At 46.8% G+C, this 26658-nt stretch overlaps 1 protein-coding gene across 1 annotated transcript in view; it reads right to left on the reverse strand.

The window, feature by feature from the left end:
* The window catches only part of PLXNB1 (plexin B1), a 416790-nt gene that overhangs the window by 64364 nt on the left and 325768 nt on the right, over positions 1-26658 (reverse strand). Inside the window, exons 20-27 of the mRNA XM_078661870.1 lie at positions 23371-23539; positions 14082-14324; positions 9716-9892; positions 8897-9045; positions 7317-7417; positions 5461-5678; positions 3105-3283; positions 1828-1894 (exon numbers count right to left, since the gene is read on the reverse strand). Coding sequence (XP_078517996.1) covers positions 1828-1894; positions 3105-3283; positions 5461-5678; positions 7317-7417; positions 8897-9045; positions 9716-9892; positions 14082-14324; positions 23371-23539 — 1303 coding nt within the window. The remainder of the gene's footprint in view (positions 1-1827; positions 1895-3104; positions 3284-5460; positions 5679-7316; positions 7418-8896; positions 9046-9715; positions 9893-14081; positions 14325-23370; positions 23540-26658) is intronic.

Raw genomic sequence — 26658 nt, forward strand, 5'->3', positions numbered from 1 at the left:
TGGATTTGTATACCAGACACCGTGGATGGAGTGACAGGCCATCAACCATAAGCAAACTGTACTTATAACATATGAGTTCTATCAGTCACATGATGTAGCTCAGTTGTAAATCAGCCTTTGGATGCTGTGGCGTCTTCTACTCAAGAGCCGTGGGAGAAGGGTGAGCTTAGCTCTTATGTTACCGGCCGATGCCACAGAGTCCTTCTATTGCTTCCTGGTGGTCAGTCATATAAGAGAGAAAGGACCACTCCTGACACGTGCATCACGTGTCGCTGTGAAGACATGGAGAACTAGGACACCTGAAAGTTTCTGTGGGAAATAAATCATTCTTAGCTTACTAATAACCAGCTTGAATGCTTGACGGCTGCAACAATGAAGGCAAAGCCGTTGGCGTGAGACGCCATGCAAAGCCAAAAATTAGCGTGACGAAGGGAAGGAGAGGAGAGAAGGGGTAGTTTAAGAGGGCTTCGGCTAGGAGACGCAGTCATTGCATGGGCTAACACAAACAAGACCAGGAGAAAGATTTGGTTAATGTATCTGACAGTGAGAATCTCTCCTCCCAAATTAAGAGCAAACAGAGTAGTGCTGCGATGTCAGTGCTTAATTTGTAAAACATTAAGTGCCAGGTCCCTTATCGGAGGGTCACTGTAGGCAGCAAAACCCATACCCTGCCAGCGCTGTCAAAATAACACCTAACCATCGCACTCTTACAAGTGTGACTATTCAGACTATTTCAGGCCATACAAAGCTCAATAATGGCATGATAGGCTGGTATGATTCATTTTCAATATATATTGTCTTAATAAACACTGTTGTTGTGTCCATCTCAAAATTGGAAGGACAGAACCACGACGTGGTCGATTGTCAATAGAGCCGGTGCTGACAAATAAGTGCTGATGCTGAGCACTGGAAACCCCTGGCACAAATTAAGCACTGCGCAATGTCACCCTCCACACCCAAGTACTTAGGACCTAATTAAATCGCCTGCTCTGTCCTGAGTTGGGCAGACCGTCAGTTTTCTGACGGCCGTGCAGCTGCTAGGACCGCCATCAGCAAAGGTACTCTGAATGCCTGCCAGCCTAGGGGCGTCAGAGTAAGGACATGAGACTACTCACTATATTTACAGCAGAGGGCTCGCCTGTTTTCAGGACAAACCTGGCAGTGACGGACAGAAAACAATAATGACTCCCACACCCAAGGAGAAACCTTCCATGGTGTGAGGTGAAAAGTTTTTTTTTGTTGCAAACAAACTCCAGTTTAAGGCTTTGTTTCTGAAAAACCAGAACATTTGGTGAACAGCTACCTAACTAACTGCGGCAGTACCCTAAACCTGGTGTGCCGTCAGAGGTACCACCATGACAGCGGTTCTGTAGGCACGTACATCACTGCTGGGCAGGCGGTGATCTTCAGATATGGTGGTCCCCGGTCTATCAGGGCGGTGGGGGTAATGGCCTCTGCCACCCTGACAGACAGAGTGAAGACAACCATACTTTAACTCAAACCTTTGGTCAATTCATTACTTGTAAAGTGACAAAATGGCTGATACAGATACTTTTCAGAAGGTCGGTGCTGTTAAGTTGCTATTGTGTCTTAGACAGAAATCATAATTCTTCAGACTCTCTGGGCCTGATTCACAAAGGTAAAATGAGACAAAAGTCTAACTTTACGACTATTCACAAAGGGCATTTACTGCTCATAAATGCCCTTTGTGAATACGGAAAGCCATAAAGTTCAACTTTCGTCTCAGTTTACCTTCGTGAATCAGGCACTCTGAGTGTAAGGAGGACTGCTCTTAGGAACTAAAAGGAAGTGGCCGTGTGTCCTCACCCTTACGAAGGTGTACAGACAAATGGACATCCAGTTGGTGAGCAGCTTCTCCACAACAGTTTCAGTCCTGAAAAAAATAGAGAAAGGCCACATTCAGAGGCTACTCAAGGGGAATTAGAAGAGCATTATTGGATCAACAGTTTATATCAAATGCTTTGACTCAATTACAAGATCTTTGTAAGATAACTTCTATTAATATGAGTTAGTTACTTATCAAACAGTCACATTTTTGTTAATGTTTATTTTCTTTAAAAAGTAAGCAATTATAGGAAAACATGTATTTTCTACTTTCAAGCTTGATTGAATTTTATTTAAAGTGCCTCAAAAGCAAAAAGGGCTTTGTAGCACTGTACAATAAAGCTAAAATTACAAAGGGCACAGACAAAAAATAAACATACCTAAACTAATGGTAGTCACTGTCTATAACTAAACAAAAACACAATACAGAGAAACAAAAAAGAAAAGTCCGAATGTAAAGACAAAAACAAAACCAGAAAGTCCAAGAAAGCCGTGTTTTTTAAGGAAACGTTTCAGGGACTCGTCCACTCAACTGCTTCCTAGTTCTACAAATGCAAATCTTGAACTCTCCAGCCTCACACTGACACCTCTTCTGGTGCTATAGTTCACCCTGAAATGTTGTGGTTTTCTACTAAACATATTGGGGCGGTTAGATAAACACCCTTAAAGCTCGTACAGGCTATTTTAATCTTATGAGAACTAATCCTGGCTAAGAAGAGTATGTGTAATCTGACTCGACAGTCTAAGCAACTAACCTGACTGCTGCAGATAGTACTGTTCTAAGTCACTAGTTAACTTCACTACCTCTCTGCCCTCCCCTGAAACTCTATATACTTGTTGAATATGTGTTTATGTTTTATGATGTTACTTTTGATTGAGAAGAACAGTTTTTAAACACAGTTTTTGAACAAGTACAGTCAATGTGTGAAGGATTACAAAACGCTCAGAGTAGAAAAAGTGTTAAGCGTCAGTGTGAGTGCTGGGTGTACTTTTCACACACATCCATGTGTTCAAACATACCCATGCTTGTGTTCATGTTCTCAAGATGGAGGCAGTTGTTACCCTTGCCCAGTTCTCCATGAAGTCTAGGTGCCATCTGAGTATAGCTCTTTTTCTGCTTCTAAACACTATCTTAGGGAACGTTAGCAGTTTAATTCGGTCAGGAAATTCTCACAATTGATAAGTTATGGGGACATTCTAGCGAAATCAGATTATGATTCCAACTGTTGCATATCTTTAATGCTTCTGTTCGTTCTTACCTTCGCAACATCAGTTTGGGGTTTTTAGCCACATACTGCTCCACCAAATCATTAAGTAACGTCTTCAGGATGTCGGTGAAGTACTCCAGCTTCCCGTGGAGGGACACGGTGAGAAGGGAGGCCACGTAGCCTCGGTCTCTCGGTGAAAAGGTGCGCTGGCTCTCCAACGTGTGAATAAACTGCAAAGTCAAGGACAAAATCACTTGAATACATATGTGCCTTTTATAAATAAAACCCAAGGTATGCTCCATTCAATGCTGCTACTGACATTCTAATAGTGCCTAATACCACCTCGCCTGAGCCGCACCCACTAGGGATATAGATACTTCTAGGGTCTAAATGAACAGCAACATCTTACGTCAAATAAAACCTGGCAGGCACCACATTTTAGTGTAGACGTATCCGTGACTCTAAGACAAGGTTTGAACCAAGATTTTGGAATGTAGACTGGGGATAAATGGTGATTAAAATGTTACACTCTTGGGAAAACAAACTTTGGGTATTATAATAACTACAAATATTTGGCACCACTAAAAGACTAAGTACTGCAGATAACAGGTTTTTATCCTGTCAGTTCCGACACACCCAATTATCCTTCTAAGGTTATTAAAGTGAGTACCACTAAATTGGAAAATAACAGCACCAGTTTTGAAAATGCTAAGCTTTGATTGATGCTGTACAATAAATGAAAAATAATAATAATAGTAATAATCATTATTAACAATATATTATATTTAATTATAAATAGTATATAAATATATAGAATACATCATGTATGCTTGTACATTATATGCAAAAAATTCTTAGTTATATTGTAGGTAAGTGTGTCTAATAAATTATACTGTATACATACAACATTTCTAGGATTAGTATATATAATATATTAGATTCAATTATATAAAAATATATAGAGATATTTTGTCCTATATAATTATTTTGTTCTATATAATTATTATTATAGTGTTATATTATTGATAATAACTTATTATTTTTAAGCAGAAGCAGCATGGATGGAGATTTCAAGGTTCACAGAACTACAAGTTTTAGCTTTTATTTTGTCCAAGGCCCTTGTGAAGCATTGTCTAACCAGTCTCACTCCTGGAGCACCTTTAAGGCCTGCTGGCCGGGTTCCCACAAAGATATTTCCATTAAACAGACACCTTCATGCACTCACATAGGTATCAAATAGGCACACCTCTTTTAAGGCATATGTGCGCACCATATACTTCTGTTTCTGCGCACTGTGCCCACATACCCTTGCGCTTCTACACACTGCGTGCACATATCCTGGTGTTTCTATACACTGGGAGCACAAAACCTTGTGTTTCTACACAATGAGTGCACATATCCTTGTGTTTCTACACACTGCATGCACATATCCTTGTGTTTCTACTCACTGCGCGCCCATAACCTTGTGTTTCTACTCACTACGCACCATACCCTTGTGTTTCTACACACTGGGCAAACATATTGTAGTGTTTCTACTCGCTGGGCACATTGTGTTTCAAATTCAGTATGCGGACTGCTAGTTGGGTATTCGTGTTCATTGCTAGTTGCCGCCTGGCAGTAAGATGAACTGTACCCTCTTTCTTAACCGACTCTGACAACCAACACAGACTTTGACATGTAAAGATTTTCCTTCAGCACACAGCCCTGGCCCTGCACACCTCATCAGGCTGTGTGGATTGTAACCTTCGATTGCCTCAGTAAGTGCATTATTTAAGCAAAGTATAGCGTTGGGAATTAGAAGAAGTTAATGTACATTTTCAAAAATCTATTCCATCTAGGCATTTGTTTTACTATATTTGGTTTTAAGGATCTTCAATTTTATTTTATGTGATTGTCACTCAAATGTACCCCTGGAATGTGTACCTTAATTAATCATTAACTATTGATTCAACCTCTCATAAGGGTTAGTAAGTGCTGTATAAATGCAATCATAATACAATTAAATATTGATAAAATGAATCGACCATCATGAGGCAAGTGCTAAAGGGAGCTGTTGGTCATTCAGTTTGAGTGCAACAAACTTGTGGCTCAAACACACCAGTAGTAAGCGACATAAACTGATGCCCAGTAACCTCTGGCTGCCCTTGGACTCCTAGAATAAACCCCACACTAAGTAAGTAAATCCTTTAATAGCCATAAGTAATGTTCTTTCAAACTATGAATACAACATCTGTTTTTGCCATTAGTGCATTAATAACTTATGTGATACTGTTATAGAGAAATATCACAATTCTGGATTTTCTACCAATTGATACAACTAAGGTTGATCCAAATGGTTGCTCAGTTCAACTGCAGGAACATTTTGTTTACGTAAAATTAAATAACAATTTCCAGAAAGCTTCTTTACCTTTGTGAGGAAGAGTTTGCTGTTGAGTAAGTTCGAGAGCTGCACCAAGCCCTGCTCCACGGTCTGCCGGCGACATTCAGGCACATCAAGGTCTCTCCGGAGAGGGGACTCGCGGTGCCCAGGGAAGAAAATCCTCTCTGCGTAAGTCTTGTAATCCAAGAAGGGAATTCCAGTGCCAACCAAGTCACTGGCCGGGTCCATCATTTCCGTCATAAGGTCTGGTGAGGAAATGTAAACAGAAAATGAAAGATCACGAGCTACTACGGCATGAGTAAAGCAACTTACGAGACCCTAAATCGATGGCCAGATAAGAAACAGTTGTGGTCAGGAGACTCGGAAGTCTATGAACTTCTATTTTACGACACACATAGCTTGGAGGGTGTGCTAGGCAGGCAGCTTGATGGGTGCGCTAGGTGGGTAGCTTGATGGGTGCGCTAGGCAGGTGGCTTGATGGGTGCGCTAGGTGGGTAGCTTGATGGGTGCGCTAGGCAGGTGGCTTGATGGGTGCGCTAGGTGGGTAGCGTGATGGGTGCGCTCGGCCGGCAGCTTGATGGGTGCGCTAGGATGGTAGCTTGATGGGTGTGCTAGGTAGGTAGCTTGAAGGGTGGGCTAGGCGGGTAGCTTGAAGGGTGGGCTAGGCGGGTAGCTTGATGGGTGCGCTAGGTGGGTTGCTTGAAGGGTGGGCTAGGCAGGTATCTTGATGGGTGGGCTAGGTAGGTAGCTAGATGGGTGCGCTAGACAGTTAGTTTGAAGGGTGCGCTAGGAAGGACATGTGGCTTAGGCGTCTGGCTGGGATTTGTGAGCCACGGAGCTTCAGTAAAAGAGCATGGCAGGCAAAAGCTGGGCTTGAATGAAAGTGGCAGAAGAAAGTGTGAGTGAGTAGTCAGAGATTAAGTAAAGAAAGTGGAAGGATGAGTTAAATACTTTTTATTATTTAAGCATGGCCTTCAGAGCTCCACTGTCTTTCCATTTCATTTCCAGATTAAGTCTAATTGACAACATGTGAGTGAAGGAGTTCCTTCCCTTTATTTGACTTAGTTTTACTAGAGTGATACATACAGCCCACGAACGTCGCTGCCAGGCCTGCCCACTCGGTGGTCATGTTGGACTAATATTCACTCACATACTATATAAGAGAACACCACCTCTTTCAGAGCACCAGTTCTTGTATTTCATGTTTTAAGATGGAGACTAGTTATTGTGGTCAGTCCTCCTTCGACAATTGACCAATCTCTAGAGCCATCTTTTCCAGTGAAACTGCAATCTTCCTGAGCGTATGTGCCAACTTGAGGAGAAGCTGAAGCATTCTGCAGCGCTATTTGTGGCTTCAGACATTGTCAGCGAGCTGAGCATTCTAACCAAAATATTGTACCACAAGACATCTAGATGATGCTCGTCGCCGCTGTAGCTAGGGCTTGGGGTATAACAGGTAGGCATTAGGTGAAGGTCGAGAAGCATAGCTAAGGTTCACACGAAGGAAGTTGGAGGGTAAAACAGAGGCTATCACAGTTGTAAAGGGAATCATTGTGCTGAACCCCTGCTGCTGGGACCTGTGCATTGAGCAGGCCACAGGTTGAAGCCTGGTGAGCCAGACAAACGTTCATCCATCTCAGGGAGATATAACGAGGCCACCCCTGCAGATACAAGAACCACCGATAGCAATAGAAGTCGATGTAATGTGTGGTGCGTTCAATGATATTGATCAGAAGAGCTACTTGTGTTATATTGTGGGGTGGAAGGCTTGGAGTGAGTGCTGGTAGTGGTCTCCCCAACTACTTGCATTTCACAACCCTGGGGGACAGAGTGGGGTAACGGGTAAAGTATGGGTGCTGCACAGAGTGGGTGGCGATCCTTACCCGTGAACTCCTTCTTGCACCGATCTCGCACGCTGGTTTCCAGGTTCTCAAGCTGGATCTGAACCTTCTTGTAATCCCTCAGGGCTTGTTTGCTTTTCCGCCTGTATGGAGTGAGAGGACAGGATTGCACTGAACTGTATGTTTATTTCACATTATTCCATTTGATGAACAGACATGTGTCTCCACTTCTACTCTTCAGATCAGAGGTGCCTTCTAATATGCAACCATTCAGGTAACATTGCACTGTAAACCACCAATTTGAATCTATTAATGTCCAGTGGTTCAGGCCTCAGGTGATAAAATGAGCAAAATGCAGGATTAATATGAAGCGTTTGAAAAAAGTTTGCTATCCCATACAACAAAGCCACAGAATTCAACAGTGGCCCGGAATCCCCACCACCTTTTGTTCTCTCAAAAGTATCCTTCCCTCCCCAGACTTCCTTGCTTCTGCCCCACTGCTTGGTTTTGGGCTGGCAGGAAGTTCTATTGAGTCCGAGCTTTGTATCCCACGCACTGGGGCACGTGAAGTGTGAAGCTTCTTCACTTTCCACACTTCTTGCTCCACGATTCGAGCCCTCCTTAGAGGCGGAGTGGATATTGCATCTGAGACGCATGGCCGACTTACCTGTCATATATCTCTAGTTATAGAAACAAATCATCTCCTGCCAGCCACACCAGGCATCATCCCTCCCTGTTCCCTTTCCTCCTCAGTACCATGGATGCCAAAGCACTGAGGTTCCAGCCCAAACTGAATGGGAATGCTTGGATTAAGATTCCATGGATGTCCTGAGGGGTCGTTCGGATAATCCCACCCGTATCATGCTTGGATAAAGATTCCGTGGATGCCCTACGGGGCGGTTCGGATAATCCCACCCGTATCATGCTTGGATAAAGATTCCGTGGATGCCCGGAGGGAGTAAAACGCTGGTGATGAGGGCTTTGGGTGCTCCTGACCCTGGCATGCTCAGACAGAGGCTTCTTGGCTGCTCTGAGGGGTGGTGCTTGCTTCTAGGCAGGACCATCCGTGAAAACTGATCCTGATCTAATGCGGGGGGTGGCAATGAAGACCCCGGCCATGCTCCGTTGGTGGATCCACGCCGGTCGTGGGCGAAGGGTTGTAAAATGAGATACCTTGAATTTCAGATCCATTCCGGTCTAAGAAGAATTGGAACAGCAGATCTAATTCTGCCCTAATAAGTGGTTGGATAGTTAGATCCCTCATATAGTAGACTCGTCCCTGCTCTAGGGATAGGCTGGGCATGTGGATCCCTTGCGTGGCACGCTGCTTCCTGTCCGAATGGGAGGTTGGGCGTTTACATCCTTTGTAAAGCAGACCCATGCCTGTCCTAAGGATAGGATGGAAAAGAACATCTCTCCTCTTTCAGAACCACACCTGTCCTCACAGGAGGATGGACAGGCACATCTCTTATATGGTGAGTCTCCTTGGCAGAGCCCTCTCTCTCCTACAGGGAGGTTGCACAGTAAGGACCCTTGTACTGGTCATCAGGATATTCTAGTCATGCAGATTCCTTGTACGGCACAAGTTAGGGTCCTTGCACTCACATGGTGTCCAGCCTTACCTGTAGATGAGCACAATGATGAGGACGATAAGCGCCACGAAGGACGCGCCCACTCCTAGGCCGATCTGAGCCTCCAGCGGGAACGTCAGCTGGCTCTCGGTGTCGTACTGGACTCGACCCAGGAGGAAGTTCAGATTCCCCACTTGTACCTGCAACGGAAACACTGCAACTTCACTGACGAGCAATCATTAGCAATTTAACCAACTCTGACCTCACTTGCAAATGAAAATCAACACGGGCTGGCATTATCTGCAGAGAAATACATTTGTCGCAAATGCAAACGTGTCCGTGTCTACAAAGGCACGCCCACTCTACTGCTTTTGCCCTACAAAGGGTCTCTCAGGACAGTCATTACTAACATGCATCATCTCTTGAGATGTGATGTAAGAACTGTATGTGCCAAACAGAGAATAATAATACACTGCACTGTGATAGTGGTCAAATCACATGTACACAACTGCACAGCTTGATTCTGAAGAAACCCATTGGCCAAGCACTGCAGTGAGAACCACCTTCATTCTTCTCAGAGCAATCCATGAAGCAGCACAACCACCTCCAGTACACTTAAAAAACACACACAAAAAACTCCGCTAAGATACCAGGCAGGAGACCATGAAGCAGAACCAGGGAGACAAATAAACACTCCTAGTCCAAGGCAGGTAGGGAATCAGGATACAGCATCTGGTAGGCAGCGTCTAACGCCAACAGAGAAACAACTAAGCACCCCCAGGAGAAAGGTTACAACCTATGTATCATATAAAATCAGTTACTTGAGTCACCTCTTTTTGACCCACCAATGCCCAGTTTCTACTCAATTACCGTAAACTCTGGCAGGGAGTCCATCCCCTCCCGCTTGGTGGGCTGCCGGGGGATGGGCTGCTCCGAAGGTGGCTCACAGTACAGGTGGTTGTGTGTCAGTGTCTTAACGACACACACCCCCTCCCCGATCATTGCCACCAGCTCGTCCTTCGTAATGGCCAGGTCCAGGTTTTCACCCTGAAAAATGAAAGCAAAGGAACAATTATCATTTAGGCAAGAAAGAACATCAGAGTTCTGTGGTGTATGGAATTATGAAATCAGGACGACAACGCCAACAAGAAACATGCCACAGTGAAGGTAGTGTGGACAAGCAGGATTAGCAAAGGTTGGGTAAACTGTGCCCGCTTTACTGACATCAGACTATTGACCATGTCCTGAGATGTTGACAAACAGTGGTGAGAGAGAACTGATTTTTGAGGATTAATACTCCTGAGAAAACTTTTTTTTACTGTTTCAAGGGGGCCCACTCATGCAAAGTTCTGCTTCGAGGCTACACCCAGTCTCTAGAGCTGACATTCTGAGCGTATCGAGTGTATGCGAGTGGTGTATATCAGCACATATGTGGTAACAGGACTTCATATGTAGTGAGAATACAACTGGTGGGATCAAGGGGCCTATTTTGGATTGTTCCTGGTTTAGCATGGCACAAATCGGAGGGTCGATCTTGCTTCCCCAGGCATTGGAAGTGAATTTGCTGCAGCCATGAAGACATGGGGAAGCGTGCCTAACACAGAAGTGACAGAGGATGGAGATAGGGATACCCTTAAAAATTCTACAAAGACCTTTTAGAGAGGGATGCCTGTTTAACAATTCCTGTGCACTGCCATTTAGTGGATGGTAGGTACGAGGAGGCAAGTTAGCAGAGTCTGTTAAAGGCGTGGAAGGTTCTAGGCAGGTCCTGCCTTTTGCCTTTCCCGACTGGTACTTCAAGAAGGTACTTCAAGAAGGCTGATGACATAGGCGCAGAGTCTTCTCACTACATTCAGGTCATGTTGTGGCTACTACAGCTCGAAGCCAGCCTCATCAGTACCTGCTGAGACAGCCAGCACCTTGCATAAAGGCTGAATCTGCACTACAGCCAAGAAATGAGATCTGAAGGAGAACATCCCAAACCATTGCCAGGACCGTAGACAGTGGATCTGCGTCCCCCGTCTGGAAAATGAGTATAAATGTGGGAGCCAAACCACCCCCTTGTTCCAGCTCCAGGTTCTCATTCACCATGGGAAGGATTGCTCTGCAGATTACTGGCTGAGCTGCTGTCAGACCAGGGCTGGTGTCCGCAAGAGATCCTGTCTCCTAGAGGAGCCATCACCTGACGTCACCACAACTTGATGGAGAAGCTATGAGCTGCATAGCGCTTACAGCCCTCCCTGGCTGCTCAAAGTGGGAAAGACAGAAGAGCCAACTTTCGTCAGGGGCAATGCTGGAGCAGACCCAGGTAACGAGGAGTCATTTGGTCGCCCAATGCGGTTCATGTGGCAAACTGCAAACAAAACTACAGGCCAACAAAAACAGCATACTGCCGTTCGCCTCTTCAGCATAATAGGAAAGTAATTGGAAGAACTTGTGTTGCTGCCTGATGTGAGGCATAACCTGAGAGAACCATCCTTGCTGCCGAGAACCTGCCCTCGTCCCAGAGGCACTCACGCCTGAAAACAAGCGCCGCCCTGCCATGCTGTTCATCCCATTGGCCTGAGTGAGACTCCAGCCGGCCACCCACTCGGCTGACACAAGGCGATGCAAACCTGACAAGTGCACACGCCAGACCCAATAAAACTGTGCCCTGCAAGCACAAAATACAGGGACCAAGAACAAAATACTGAGCCATTGTATTTAGAGCTCATAAACAAACTCTCCATTGCCTCACTTGACTGTCACTAGTGAACTTGCGCCTGTGTCTGATCGTTGCCTCTGACCTTGTATCTCTGCAAGGACCCAAAGGTACTGGGGGTGGGCATTAGAGATGGTGTGACTCTTGGCCAGAGTTCTAGATGAGGTTGTGGAACCTTGTAGCTGAATCCGCCATAATGTGTGCGCTATTTCTTTTTGGTGGGACATTATAGTACTTCTCTTTTTATTCAGACAAGCTTGGGCTGGACATTGATTTATTGTGTCTTGGTTAATGAGTTCTGAGGTCTTACCCCTCACAGTGGCTCCCTGAGAAGTCTCGGACTGCACGCTCTCACTACCCTGAGAGTAAAGGGAGGAGCGGATTGCACTTGCGCCACTTCAGAGTCATAGTAAGATGGACCTCAGGGCACCAGAAGCAAACGACCCCAACCATCGTGGTTGTGGCCCTGATCTGCAGTCTGGACTGTGGTCACTTGAATGGGATCTGACAGGAAGAGGGAACAGAATTAGTAGGAGAGCAAATGCATCCTGCAATAGCTGATCAGGCCAGGGGAGCTCTGTGGCAAGGCAGGCTGCACCGGAAAGGTGAGAGATTTTCACTAGTGATCCCAAAGTCCTTGCACATACCCATAAACCTCTCCTGTTCCCTTATATTGCTGCATTTGGGAGAATGTGCAGTTTCTAAAAGGACCTATTGATTTTCTCATTGCCGTCTTTTTTTTAAATTATAATTCCTTTATTTTCCTGTCTGTCTACAGTTCAATCTTGGAAGGGTAACCATTTTCCCTGAGAATCCCTTCAAATTGCTTTTTTGTCTTCTTGCATCTTATACAATGCCTGTCCCTCCACCGGTGTTTTTCACTCTTTACATTATTCCTGTAGTAGGTCTGCTGCTCAGAAACAAGAATTTTTGTGTGAATTATTCCGCATCTTTTTCTAGCAGAGCTCTTCAGTAACTTTCACACTGGAAAATCTGCATTTGTTCCTTTTCTCTTGCTGGGGCTTACTGCAAACGTTCATTTCTTACTTGTTTGCATGTTTGCAGTGATCACAACTCTGCTCTCCTCTCATATTCTAACCTAAAGGCACCGCTTATGTTTCCTCAGGTCCTTCATTCACGCTCACTCTTTACTACAGATTCAGCATGTACTATGATGACCCGTCACGCGTCCGCCTGCATCACTGCACTGTTTGTGAACCGAGACTGCAGGTAAATAAAGTGGTTATTGCCAGCATTCTACGCATGTTGATTGGCTGGAAAATGTCTGCTTTCCTTACAGGCCCCAGTTCTTTAGATTGTCTTTTCTACATCTGTTTTCAAATGTGTTCACTTTCTTCACATCCTTTGTCTGCCTTCCCTTCCCTGAAAAGATGACCCTTCAGGTACCTTTGCTCGGTTTCCCTCCGAACCTCTGTGCAAATCCCCTTTCTGCGTCTTTCAATAAAGCGGGTGCTCCTTTTCTCTGACGTCACAGCAATGGTGGAACCTCCACCTGTATTTTTGTTTGTGTATCTTCATTTCTAACTGTTTCTAAACAGAATTGTGGCCTCATTTAGACTATCAGAAACCTGGTGATGGGTGGAATGTGTGCATTATTCTCAGCTACTGGCATCGCCAGGGCTGTACCCCAGTCCACCTGTAGAAAAACAGATTTCTGTGCCCCTCTGCCCCTCAGTGGAGTTGCCACCGTGGTGGCTTCACTGAAGGCAATGATGTTTAAGAAAGTAGGGGCCATGCTTGATGCAACATGAAAAAGTGTTTGTCCCCTCAGAAAACAAAAAAGCAATAACTCAGGCGTGCAGTGCTCTTACTGTGCATGGGGGCTATTGTGCATCTTGCCTGGCATGGCACATGGCTGTCCACGGTAAGGGACATCAGCGATGTGCTGTGACGTCAGAGGTTTCCTTCGGCGGCATCAGCTGAGGCTATGCCCTGGGACATCCTGAACTTCCCTCAACTTTAAATAGAAGTGAGAGTGACAGGCTGGGAGCATAGTCAATCTACACCAGTAAATGAACCCCTACGACATTCTCGTCACGCTAAGACGTGGGTGCTCACAAATATTTGCCCAGGGCCCAAAATGTCTGTGGTGTGACCGAGGGCTGCATTATGCCAGCAGGGTGGTGTTAGAGGGTCTGGGTGGGTCAACAATTGTGTAAGGAGGTCTAAAAAGCATTTATATTCAGGTTAATGAATGTTTGCCCACTTATCAATTTTTTTTCTGAATATTAGTGCTCAGCAACTAAACGGCAGCTTGTGCTGCTGTTCACCCGGGGGGGGCATATGATGGTCAAGAGGGCCGCAAGTGGCCCCGGGCCGTACTTTGAGTAACACTACACTACGACATGCCCAACATCTTCCATCCCTTGCTTATTTTTGTGCACACACTGTGTAATTGTGTTTTACTTCAAAGACTTTAGAATTAAAGCACTAAGAAGACGCCGATAAGTCATAAAGCACACAGGTGAATGAACGTTGAATGAATGCTGGGTTTTCAAGCGCTCCGAGGCTTACCTCCACAGAGATGACGCTGCCCGGCTTGTGCCGGTAGGGCTTGGCGGGGTCCTCGGCGTTCAGCGGCTTCAGCACCGGGTTGGTCTCGTAGGAGAAGGGGGCTGGGTTCAGGCTGTGGAAGTTGAAGAGGAGGTTGTCCAGTATAAACTCCACGGTGATGCGGGCGTTGCCCAGCAGCAGGGGGATGGACGGAGTCTTGCACAAGAGGAGGTGGGACGAGTTGATGGCGCACGACTCTTCAAACTGTGGACAGAAAGAGTAGAAGACATGTTATCGAAGGTAGAGCGGAGCAGGGCCATCTACCCTAAAACAGTTCAGCCTCGAGAGAACCTCCCACTCCCATACAGGACTGAGCGGAGCTCCCTGAGGGAGGAGGCGTGCGGAAACCTGAAACCAAATGCATTTCAACGTTAGCAAATAATGCACGACTAACTCTGCTTAAAAATGGAAATGGAATAAGGTGAAACAACCCTTGCAAAATTAAAAAGAATCCTGATTAAAATGGGGAAACACAAGAGAAACTTATCAATCAAGCGCTTATGGATGCCGGGGGATTGCAGGAATGGGTGTAGATTCACCTGAATGCAAGAGATACCAGAAGTGACATTTCCCTCTCCTAGATTCACACACGGACAGACAGCTTGCATGCACACATCATGCGCACTCACCCACACACACGCATGTACAGGTTGACATCACAGGTTTGACCTCATGTCCTGCCCTGGTCCCCTGAACAGCTTCCTGTCATCTGCTGAGCACTCCGGAAGGGAGAGGAATGAAAAGAACAGATCAACTTCTGGTCTGGGATGCCACCACCTACCTACACCCCGGGACCAGACGGGAGCACGGGCGCTGAAGGGCAGCCTTCTGCCTCCGACGTCCATGAATGTAGGGTTCTGTGCAATGGCTACAATTGTCTAAGTGACTCTCAGGGTACTGTATGCTTTAGTGCTCTTAAACTCAATAAACTAGTCAACACATTCCTTTTAGAACACACTCTGAAAATGGCAGCGGTTGAAAAATAAAAGGATGTCCAGGCCAGCTGGTTTAGGTCGAGCCTGGGCAGTGCATGCGCGGTCTTTTCAAGACATGCTGCATTCAGGTATGGAATACAAGCTCCGCCCATTTCCTGCCCATCTTTTCAATTGGCTCCTGTTACTGTCCTTCCAAAATCGTTGATTTTGATAGAAAAATAGGGTTAGTAGTCCCTCCTTAGTACTGCCTTTTCTGTATTTGTAACCTCCCATGAGGACTGGACTTTTTAGGTCGAGCCTAGCGCAGCGCGCATGCGCTGCTCTATGGGAGGCTTCTTGTGAGCACTCCAAACTTCCCAGAGACTTCTCTGAATGGGTCAGACTCCTCCCACACATTCCATTGGCCTTTGCGTGTGGCTTTCAACACTGGCACAATGAAAAGTGAGGGGGCCTCCCTGCACGGTACATAGAGGGGCCCCCTCCAGGCTCAATCAGGGGCTCTCCGGCCACAGTTCAGTGCCGAGGGGGCCCCTTGGAGCTAGAGGCCCCCCCCGCACTGCTGCGGCTGCGTGGGCCTGTGTTACGCCCCTGGCTTTCAATAATGAAAGCACGCAAATGGCCAAAGACAGGTGCATGTCACGCCTTTTTTCTAAACATTCACTCCCATGGCATTTGGGTCTCGGGAGCGAGCAGCGGCGCGCAGGGTGCCAGCAGCATTCCTGGATCATGCTACTAATTAACACAGTGTGGTCGCTTTCACTTTCGCGGCCACGCTTGATTTTTGGGTTTCGCCTGCCGAAAGGCTGCGCTCTGCGCAGACTTTCAGCGCAGGTGAAATCCTATGTCTACACTAAGCACTTCGGGAACGTCCCCCGGCTCTCATTGGCTAGCTCCATAAATGGAGGCTAGCCATTGAGTGCCGGATCTGTCCGTCAAGGCCGGACCAGATTCGGGGGCGTTCCCGAGATTTTTTCCCTGGGCGGAGATGCGCTGTCCATTCCCGCCCCCTCCGTGTGCCTCCCCGCCCCACCCTCGCTGTCCTGTGCACGTTTCCTGCAGTCCGTGTCCCCTCCCGCCGTCCGTGTCCTCTCCCGCCCCCCTCCCGCCCTCCGTGTCGTCTCCCGCCCCCCTCCCGCCCTCCGTGTCGTCTCCCGCCCCCCTCCCGCCCTCCGTGTCATCTCCCGCCCTCCGTGTCGTCTCCCGCCCCCCTCCCGCCCTCCGTGTCATCTCCCGCCCTCCGTGTCGTCTCCCGCCCCCCTCCCGCCCTCCGTGTCATCTCCCGCCCTCCGTGTCGTCTCCCGACCCCTGTGTCCTCGTAGGTGCTTGTTTTCCTTTGAATTCTAGAACTCGTAGTGAAATACACAAACCTACATCTAAAACAAAAGCACACCTGGACTGGAGCAGCTAGCCATGCGGCGACATAGGAAACATAGCAGGACTGATTCTGCCTCATGTATGTAGACATGCGCGTCACAGACTACCACAGCCACTTTCGTGATACTGGGGTAAAAAGTGTTCGCTAGAACACTCCGCTGTTAACCACCGAGGATATGTAATAACACCGCTCAGAAAAAAAGTGTTTGAAGTACGTCACGTGACGTCATAAGGCAGCCCTTCATACGTCAGAGATAGAAGATTCTAGAAGCAGGCGGCAGAAGGTTGTCCTCAGAGAGTGCCCGGCTGCCCCAGAGGGAGGCCACCGAGGTGGCGAGGGCCTGGCGGCGCTGGTCTGTGACCCCGGAGTTAATGCAGTGAGGAGACACCTTATGAGTAGAAAACACACTGCTTTGGGTGTCCCGTACAGAAGTAAATTTCAGCAGTCGCTTCCCCTGGCGGTAAGGAGGGTGCCTCACCCGCTGTACGGAGTCAAAGCTGCAAGATCGACAGCATTCAGCTGACAGGACCACTCACTGTCTTCCAAGAATTCTTTCGGGTACTTCAGACCTGCTCCGCATTTCATCATAACGGGACGTTTTTGTTGATAACAAAGAACAGCCACATTTATCAAGGGAGGCTATGTGCCAGTAGAAACCGCCGATTAAATAAGCAATGGGAAAATTAATTATCATTTGAGTTAAAGACAAGTTTGTCTTTTTAGTGTTTGGGTCTCTCCTACAGACAGCTTTTAGCTGTGATTTGTCAAAAGACTCGTGGACCCTATCAAACCTTAAGGGGGGTTACAGTTATTGCTTACTATTGTTTTTTTGGTCACTCGCATTTGTTTGATTTTAATTTGATTGCTTTCCTCCTCCTCTTCTGTTTGTCTCTCCCCTTGATGGACCGTCTTCTTGATTGGATGGCTTGTATTCTCCCACTGCTAACATTCAAGGGCTTACTTTTTCTTTTGTTATTGACATTCCATGTTGAGTCAATGAGTTTTGTTCCTTTTTGCAGCATGTTTTCTTGTGTTGTTGCAATAATAATTCAAAGTACGCTTAAAGAAGTCTTCACTAAAATGTAATGGCAGCAAACAACCTGTGTCTGTATTGCCAGGCACTTTACTAATCCGCTCCGCAAACTGACATGGAACCCCGTGATGTCACCGCCCAAGGCCCCCAGGCAGTGCCTATGACATCAAGAGGATTCCACAGACCCACATTAGAAAAGCCCATAGCATACAGCCCACCGCTCCTTTGTGGTTCCTCCCAACCTTGTTCTACGTCTGGTCCCCGTGTGACAGCAGGCCTCCTAGATTTTGTTTCAGCCTAAACAAACAAGCATTTACAATGCAACGGTTTCGCCTTTGGAAAAGTTTGAGTTATTGGCATTGTAAATGACAACATTTGTATTTATGTGTTGGTTTTGAAAACAGATAAATAATTGCCATTGTCATTTACATTGCAAATAGCTTTAACATTTCCAAAGGCGAAACCGTTGCATTGTAAATGCTTGTTTTTTCATGGTGTCCACTTGTTTATTTTTCCTGGGATTTAGTACTCAATGCTTTCTTCTTGTCAAGCAAGCCAGGAAAGATACTTGTAGCGAGAGCAGTTTAAAACTGATGTCGCTGATTCAAACTGTGTTTCTCTATCGAACATGTTTAAAGTAAAGGTCGGTGCCTGGGGTATATTTTTAAAAGCAAACTGAGGACTCCTGGCTCTGTGCAAATCGAGGTGGACAACAGATTACCATGCTCTCTTAAAACTATAAGCTTTCAGTCTGCTCTGTTGGAGCCTTGATCACGAATGTTGACATTTAATTTCAGGCCGCTGGGGTCCTTATTTAGATTCAGAAACACAGTGGGACCACTTGGGGGTTAAAACCAATGCGAGAGTCGTCCTGCTAGCTGTGTGCACATAAAAGCATACCGATCCTAGCTTCACAAAACACAGCAATGCGCACGTTATTGTAAGCTGTTTGTCTTTAGAGTAGGCCTGGGTGGTAAATTCCGCTCCGCTCGCGGAATTTGCTGAATTCTGGTAATTTCGCGTGCCGCGGAGAACACAAAATTGCCCAAAATTTTGCGTTCCGCGACTTCGCGAATTTTTTTGCTTGTTCGCGTTCTCAAAATGCATGTTCGCAAGATATTTCCCCCGGAGCAATCAAATAGCGATTGCGAACAGGAAAAAAGCATCGCGAACAAGCAAATCCGCGTGTTTGCAGAATTTCTGCATGTGCGCCGAGATTTTTTACTGTTTCGCGGAGATTTGCGTAACGCAATTACGAAAATTCCGCCCACCCCTACTTTAGAGCTTGCATAGCTACTCCCCTAATCCAACCGTTATGAACCAGAGCAAAGGAGAGAAGCGGATTTCACAGGAGGGGAACTGTGGGACACGGGAGAAAGCAGCAAGTACCAAGATATTGTTTGTCAAACTAAATTAGATCAGAGGAAACCATACACCATGTTGTCATAGCACAAGTAGTCGTTCGTGAAGTTTTCTGAAGCATTCCTACACTATTTTAATGAAACAGATCCAATTTCTTCTTTTAAAAAAAGCGGGCAGCTCAATAATATGCCATAAAGCAGAGCAGCTCTACGATTAGAATTGCTTTGTGCACCAAGGAACACCTATTAAGAAAGCTGTTTATGGGCCTTTTAAAGACAATGGCTTGTGAAGAGCAGAGATCTGTGACGAAGAGCACCCCGCCCTTAGCCCCCCCCTCCCACCAGCCTCCTCCATTCCAGAGATCAACTGGCATTTAGGTGTAAATGGGGATCGCTCGGCCCAGGGGTGTAACGCAGGCCCCTGCTGGGGGCTTAATTTGAGCCGGCGTCTACTGGTGGGCACATTGGCACTGAGCATTAGAACACTTCTTATCAATCATAGAGGTGTGATTCTTACTAAAGTAAAGTAAGAGGATGCTTGCACCAGTATGAGCCAGGCCCTCTTCAACAGCAGCAGCGGAAGGCAGGTTCGAGTCTCGGCGTTGGCTCAACATCCTGTGATTCTGGGCAAATCACTCTATCTCTCCTGTGTCTACCAAAAATGAATGTGTCCTTGGGAAATGTAACTGGTGCTCATATAAAGCGCTCCAATACATTCGGGTCGAGCTTGTGCTATATAAAACTGCAAAAAGGGGCCAAAAACACAGCCGCCGTCCAAAGGTACATGGAGAGGTATCACGGGGGTGTTGTCTACTTCCATTAAAGAAGCCGAGTGTTTTCACCTGAGCCCAAGGGACCGATTAACCAAAACATTAAAAGTGAGGTCATGTGAGTCAGAGGAGTTTAAAAAAGAAACAAACTTTCAGTATCTGAATTTAATAATAATATTAGTATTGCCTAAAGTGATCGGCTCTGTCTCATGACTGTCATTCTTCTCAAGGCGCAGTCCTCATTTTGGAACCAGTATGCGTGTTTTGGTCGGTCATTTCACTAATAATATTGTTATGTAGTGCTTCGTACCACGTTTCGCCATTTGTTTTAACGGTAAATCACAAGAGTTATAATTACCCCATCGAATTATCCTCAAGTTGCCGACGTCAGAAAGATGGACGGCTGGATGACCCGCTGATTTTCATCACCAGATCGATGTCCTCAAGCGATCAATCCTCGGGCCATTATCCCAACGGCAATTTCACATTTCTCTCATTTCTGACTCTAGGTGTCCTGGCCGTCGTGCTCTCAAATCCTACACTCCACCCGCTGCCTCTTCCACCTCGAACTTGAACTACAAGACCCTAAAAAAATCAACTGCTACAATTCGGTGCTTGTATCCTATTTATCAGACAATTTTCAACTGATTACTTTGGAGGCCTTATATTCTGCAAAACTAATAACCCCTCCCAAAGGCGAGATCTATTGGCTATGCCAATGCTTGTTACTTGTGTTGCTACACAGTCTGCTTTATGTAGTCAGTGAGCACTGTTTTCTTTAATGATCTAACACTATTCCACCAATGACATGCTTTTATACACAACAGCACACCGCCCACTATTATATTTTTAATAGTAATGTATTTATTTAATTTACAGCGCGGTCCGCTTTAACTATAGCGGCTGTATGTATTTATTTATTTAATTTACAGCATAGTCCGCTTTCACTTTAGCAGCCAGGCTATAGAACCTTTATTTATTTATTTTTCGGTGAAAGCGTCCCATACCACGATTTCACTTTAATGTCGGCCACGCCCCTTTCTTTAGACGTTGCTCACTGTAACCTGAATACAGCAAGCAGTGTCTAAAGAGAGGGAGACGGCCACTGTTAAAGAGGTATCGCATTTGCGAGAGTTTGAGCTATTGGCATTATAAATAACAATGCCTTTTATATGTGTGTTGCTTTTAAAAACACATAAATAAAAGGCATTGTCATTTGCAATGCTAATAGATTAAACGCTTGCAAATGCGAGAACTATTGCATTGCAAATGCTTGTTTTTTTGCGTTGCATAGGATTTTGCCAGTAAATTTACCCACAACTGAATGTTCCACAATTATCCAGCAGATGGCAGTAGGTACAAGCATGAGAATTTATGAGAACTCTAAAGCTGGCGATAACAGCTCCCTGCTGAATGGGGTGGTGGAGGGCACATGCAGCAGACACGATTACAGGAAGGGCACAGATTAAGAAGCATTGGCAAAACCAATAGGTCTTGGCAATGCCCGAGCAACTTGGTCTTGTGAATGTCTTCTAGCCATGTTGTCTAGCAGCACGTCTGCTGTTCAGCATGGCTGAAAGTTACTGAAAGCCCAGAATCACAGGATGCTGAGCCGACGCAGAGACTCTTCGCCCCCCATGTTGAGTTTATTGTCCTGCTCCTCCTAACACAAAAAGCTCTATAACCTGGCCTGCGCTGGCTGCATCATAGCGCTTTTTTTCACGGACTTTTAGTCATTCTGAGCAGCAGAGGTGCTGCTGGATGGTTGTGGGAGAGGTGTGGCGCCGCGGCCAGGGCGACTGACGCTGGAATCTGGGGACCACGGTTCGATCCCCGGCTCCGGCGGCAGGTTAGCCCAGCACCATGTGACTCTGGGCAATAGCTCGCTTAATCTTCCCGACGGCCCCTCAGCGCCTAGAGACCCTTACGGGTGATTGTGCGCTTTACAAATGTGGACTTTACTTTACTTTACTGGATAACATGATAAAAGACATTCGCACAGACAAGGCCAATAGCTCAGGCATGGCTGAGATCGATTGGCTTTGCCAGTGCGTGTTCAGTGTTCAGTGTTGACCGAGGTTCGAGAGCAGAAGGCCAGGCAATGTTCTGAGACGACAGCCAACGAGGTCAAGCGTGGAGTGGACAACCCCGGAGAATGCCTCTAGGCTGCAGTTCAAAGTGGGATGAAATTTTGCTTGTGTGACCTAGAATAACTGTTTTATATAGGGGCCTGCTAGATTTTTCGATATTCAAGTTTCAGGTAGGTAAGGAAGTGCCTAGTGCGATAGCCGATTGTCTTTATCTCCATGGTAGACACTCAAGTAGCTTATTCGATTTTATTTCATTTTATTCGATTTTATTTTATTCGATTATTTTATTTTTATTTATTTTATTTTGATTTTTTTATTCAATTTTAGTATCTTGTACCATCCAAAAATCTAGCTGGTTTCCTTCCCGGGCCAAAGACCAGTGCATTGGATTTTACATGATAGCCAAACACTTCACTGCCGTTGGGATGTGAAGTGTGTGTTATCAAACAGCACTGCTGAGCCATCTGCACATTGCATAATGAGTACTGGAATCCCCCTAGCTATGGGAGACAGGCGGCATGAGATGCTAGGGTGAGACCTACACCTAGCCCAAATTCTGAGCTGGTTCAAGCATCCTTAAATAGCACCGCCATGGTCTTCAGTAGAATCACCGAGCCGGCCCATGTGGCTAGGCCATGGGTCGATTCCTGCAAGTGAGTTCGAAAACTTTATAAAGTGGACGAAGCATGCATGTAGAAAAGGGGGTGGTGATGAACAGAGTGTCTGAATTAAGCAGTCCAAAGATCAGGGCTTGATCCATCACCGTTATTTATCTCACTGCCCCATCCCCGCTCAGAACCTGGCTATATGCAAATTAGTCCGTCCCTGGCCCAGTGCATCATGGGAACAGGGCAGACTAAACTACCAAGCCAATTCTTCACCAGAAAGGAGACAAGCTACCGGGGACCGGTTTCTGGCATTTCAGCCTCTTCGGCCCGGCTTGCTTGAATCCTGATGGAGCAGTGAGTCTTCAGTAGAATCACCGAGCAGGCCCATGTGGCTAGGCCATGGGTCGATTCCTGCAAGTGAGTTCGAAAACTTTATAAAGTGGACGAAGCATGCATGTAGCCATCTGTTGTTGATCCACCGTTGTTGAATCACCGGCATGGACAGCGCTATTATGTAATCAATTGTTTCTCCTCACGGACGGAAGCCTGCCTGGAACCAGGGAATCAATCTATGTTCTTCAGCTGATTCCTGCTCTTCTTCTAACGAGAGGGAGGCATAGAATGATACCTCTTCGTCTGGGTGAGCTATGAATCTACAGCTTTGCAGATTATGTTTATAAATGCCCTTGTAAAAGGCGTGAAAAATACACCGCTTCCCGGATTCAGGGATGTTGGTGCAAACATTTAGATGGGACTCTCCTTCCTGCTCTATCCGTTAAGCGCACCATGTGCTGGTTCAAATTTCAAAATGTTGCAGAATGAGAAGGTTACAATGTTCACTCTTGGTACTTGCCTCCAAGCAGTGGAAATCACCCACCACTGCTGTGGAACATGAGACATCTGCTCCAGTTTAGGAGGAAACCAACAACATGGTTGTTCCACTGATATATCTAAGACCTCTCCTCAGTCCCCAGCCAGAAGTGAGAGGGAGAGGAGCTTGTGGTGTTTCAGAGACTCTTGTGTGTCGCCAGGATTGATACGCACCTTTGGAGGCTGCCTAGCGATGCTCGTGACGTACCTGCTGCACACTGCACAGGGCATTTTCAGGGCACTCCGTGTCTGGAATGATCCGTCGCATCCTCCTCAGCTCTCGTCGGCGACGTTCGGCAGGTGAAACAGTAACACGGATCTTGGGGGCTTGAACCACGTCGAGGTTCTGTCCGTAAACCAGGATCACTCGCCCGCCACTGGAAGGGACAAACCGCAACAACAGTTTTTAATACAGGATGTAAACATGCATGACAACAAGGAGATGAGAATCAGGGATGAATAGAGATGCAACATTGACTCTGTCCATGAACTTCCTGCTCTGTGCACAGGTTTCACCCCTGCTGACTCAGCGTTACTCTTACATAAGGCCATGAACTTCCTGCGCAGTGCACAGGTTTCACTTCTGCTGACTCAGCGTTACTCTTACACAAGGCCATGAACTTACTGCGCAGTGCACAGGTTTCACCTCTGCTGACTCAGCGTTACTCTTACACAAGGCCATGAACTTACTGCGCAGTGCACAGGTTTCACCTCTGCTGACTCAGCGTTACTCTTACACAAGGCCATGAACTTCCTGCGCAGTGCACAGGTTTCACCTCTGCTGACTCGGCGTTACTCTTACACAAGGCCATGAACTTCCTGCTCTGTGCACAGGTTTCACCCCTGCTGACTAACTGTTACTCTTCCTTGTAACCATGAACTTCCTGCTCTGTGCACCGGTTTCACCTCTGCTGACTCAGTGTTACTCTTCACTCTGCCGTGCCTATGAACTTCCTGCTCTGTGCACAGGTTTCACCCCTGCTGACTCAGTGTTACTCTTCACTCTGCCCATGAACTTCCTGCTCTGTGCACAGGTTTCACCCCTGCTGACTCAGTGTTACTCTTCCACGTGCTCATGAACTTCCTGCTCTGTGCACAGGTTTCACCCCTGCTGACTCAGTGTTATTCTTCCACGTGCTCATGAACTTCCTGCTCTGTGCACAGGTTTCACCCCTGCTGACTAACTGTTACTCTTCCTCGTAACCATGAACTTCCTGCTCAGTGCACAGGTTTGAACCCCTGCTGACTCAGTGTTACTCTTCCCTCTGCCCATGAACCTTTTGCTCTGTGCACCGGTTTCACCTCTGCTGACTCAGTGTTACTTTTCACTCTGCCCATGAACTTCCTGCTCTGTGCACCGGTTTCACCTCTGCTGACTCAGTGTTACTCTTCCTCATGCCCATGAACTTCCTACAGTGTGCACAGGTTTCACCCCTGCTGACTCAGCGGAACTCTTCCCTGTGCCCATGAACGACCTGCGCAGTGCACAGGTTTCACCTCTGCCGACTCAGCGTTACTCTTCCCTCTGCCCAAGAACCTCTTGCTCTGTGGACAGGTTTCTCCCCTGCTGACTCAGCAGAACTCTTCCCCCTGCCCATGAACGACCTGTGCAGTGCACAGGTTTCACCCCTGCTGACTCAGCGTTACTCTTACTCATGCCCATGCCCATGAACTTCCTACAGTGTGCACAGGTTTCACCCCCGCTGACTCACTTTTACTCTTCCCCCTGTCCATGAATTTCTTGCTCTGTGCATAGGTTTCACCCCTGCTGACTCAGTGTTACTCTTCCCTCTGCCCATGAACCTTTTGCTCTGTGCACCGGTTTCACCTCTGCTGACTCAGTGTTACTCTTCACTCTGCCGTGCCTATGAACTTCCTGCTCTGTTCACAGGTTTCACCCCTGCTGACTCTGTGTTACTCTTCCACGTGTTCATGAACTTCCTGCTCTGTGCACAGGTTTCACCCCTGCTGACTCAGTGTTACTCTTCCACGTGCTCATGAACTTCCTGCTCTGTGCACAGGTTTCACCCCTGCTGACTTAGTGTTACTGTTCACTCTGCCCATGAACTTCCTGCTCTGTGCACAGGTTTCACCTCTGCTGACTCAGTGTTACTCTTCCTCATGCCCATGAACTTCCTACAGTGTGCACAGGTTTCACCCCTGCTGACTCAGCGGAACTCTTCCCTGTGCCCATGAACGACCTGCGCAGTGCACAGGTTTCACCTCTGCCGACTCAGCGTTACTCTTCCCTCTGCCCAAGAACCTCTTGCTCTGTGGACAGGTTTCTCCCCTGCTGACTCAGCAGAACTCTTCCCCCTGCCCATGAACGACCTGTGCAGTGCACAGGTTTCACCCCTGCTGACTCAGCGTTACTCTTACTCATGCCCATGAACTTCCTACAGTGTGCACAGGTTTCACCCCCGCTGACTCACTGTTACTCTTCCCCCTGTCCATGAATTTCTTGCTCTGTGCATAGGTTTCACCCCTGCTGACTCAGTGTTACTCTTCCCCATGCCCTTCTAGTTCTGTGCACAGGTTTGACCTCTGCTGACTCAGTGTTACTCTTCCAGTGTTTTGGTCTCAGGCCTGTGAGTTTCTGCCAACACTGTGATGAATATTCAATCAATCTAAAAGTAAATCAATCACTGGCTAAAACAAAGGTGGTAGAGTCCTAAGGGTGTAGAGTGGGGTGAATGCGGGATGTGGAAGAGGTGCGGCTGTCCCAGTTGTCCAGCCCAGATTGGGAGTGGCATTGTAGATGGGGAGGTTAACGCTCTGTGTGTAGGTTGGCTGTGGTGTGTGTGAGGTGATATAACTGCAGTGTCAGGAGATGCTGGTGTCGCCTTTGCTCCGACTGCTTCCTGAATGACCGGGGGGATCTGTGCTAAGATCACGAGTCCCACAAGAGATGTGGTAGAACCAAAGAGGACATGACGTTTGTCAATGTCTGTGACCTGTGAGGTCCCATAATCCCCTCCTGAGCTCCTGTGAACCATGTGGTCAAAGGTTCACCTGTAATGCGAAGTGGTCCCAATTCGGACTTTCACTTTCAAAGACCCGATGTGTTGTTACGGTTCTTCAGGTACATTATCTATAAATCCTGAAACAGTTTGTGATAGCAAATGAACTCAGCGATATATGGTCGTGTACGACAGCAGATTCGGATTGTTGTAGGGGTTCCCTACAAAGCGCTCTGGATGCTCTCAAACGCTGACCCTACCCCAGACTCCATTCAGCTACCCTCACATCAAGAGCTCACAGAATGGCAAAGCATGCAGATGCCACTACATTGCCAAACAGAAGGCGGGTGTGCGGTAGACAAATGCTAATAAAATGAGGCATAACATCTAACACCAAGTCCTTTACTTGTCACAGGTACAGGATGTCCTAAACATGCCCAGGTGTGAGCTTTGCAGGTGTGCCCTTACTCTCTGTATCTGCAGGGTACCTTAACAGCGCCACGCAGCATCGATCACTGTTCTGTCCACTCTGAATG

The sequence above is a fragment of the Lissotriton helveticus genome, chromosome 9 (assembly GCF_964261635.1).
Source record: "Lissotriton helveticus chromosome 9, aLisHel1.1, whole genome shotgun sequence".
NCBI lineage: Eukaryota > Metazoa > Chordata > Amphibia > Caudata > Salamandridae > Lissotriton > Lissotriton helveticus.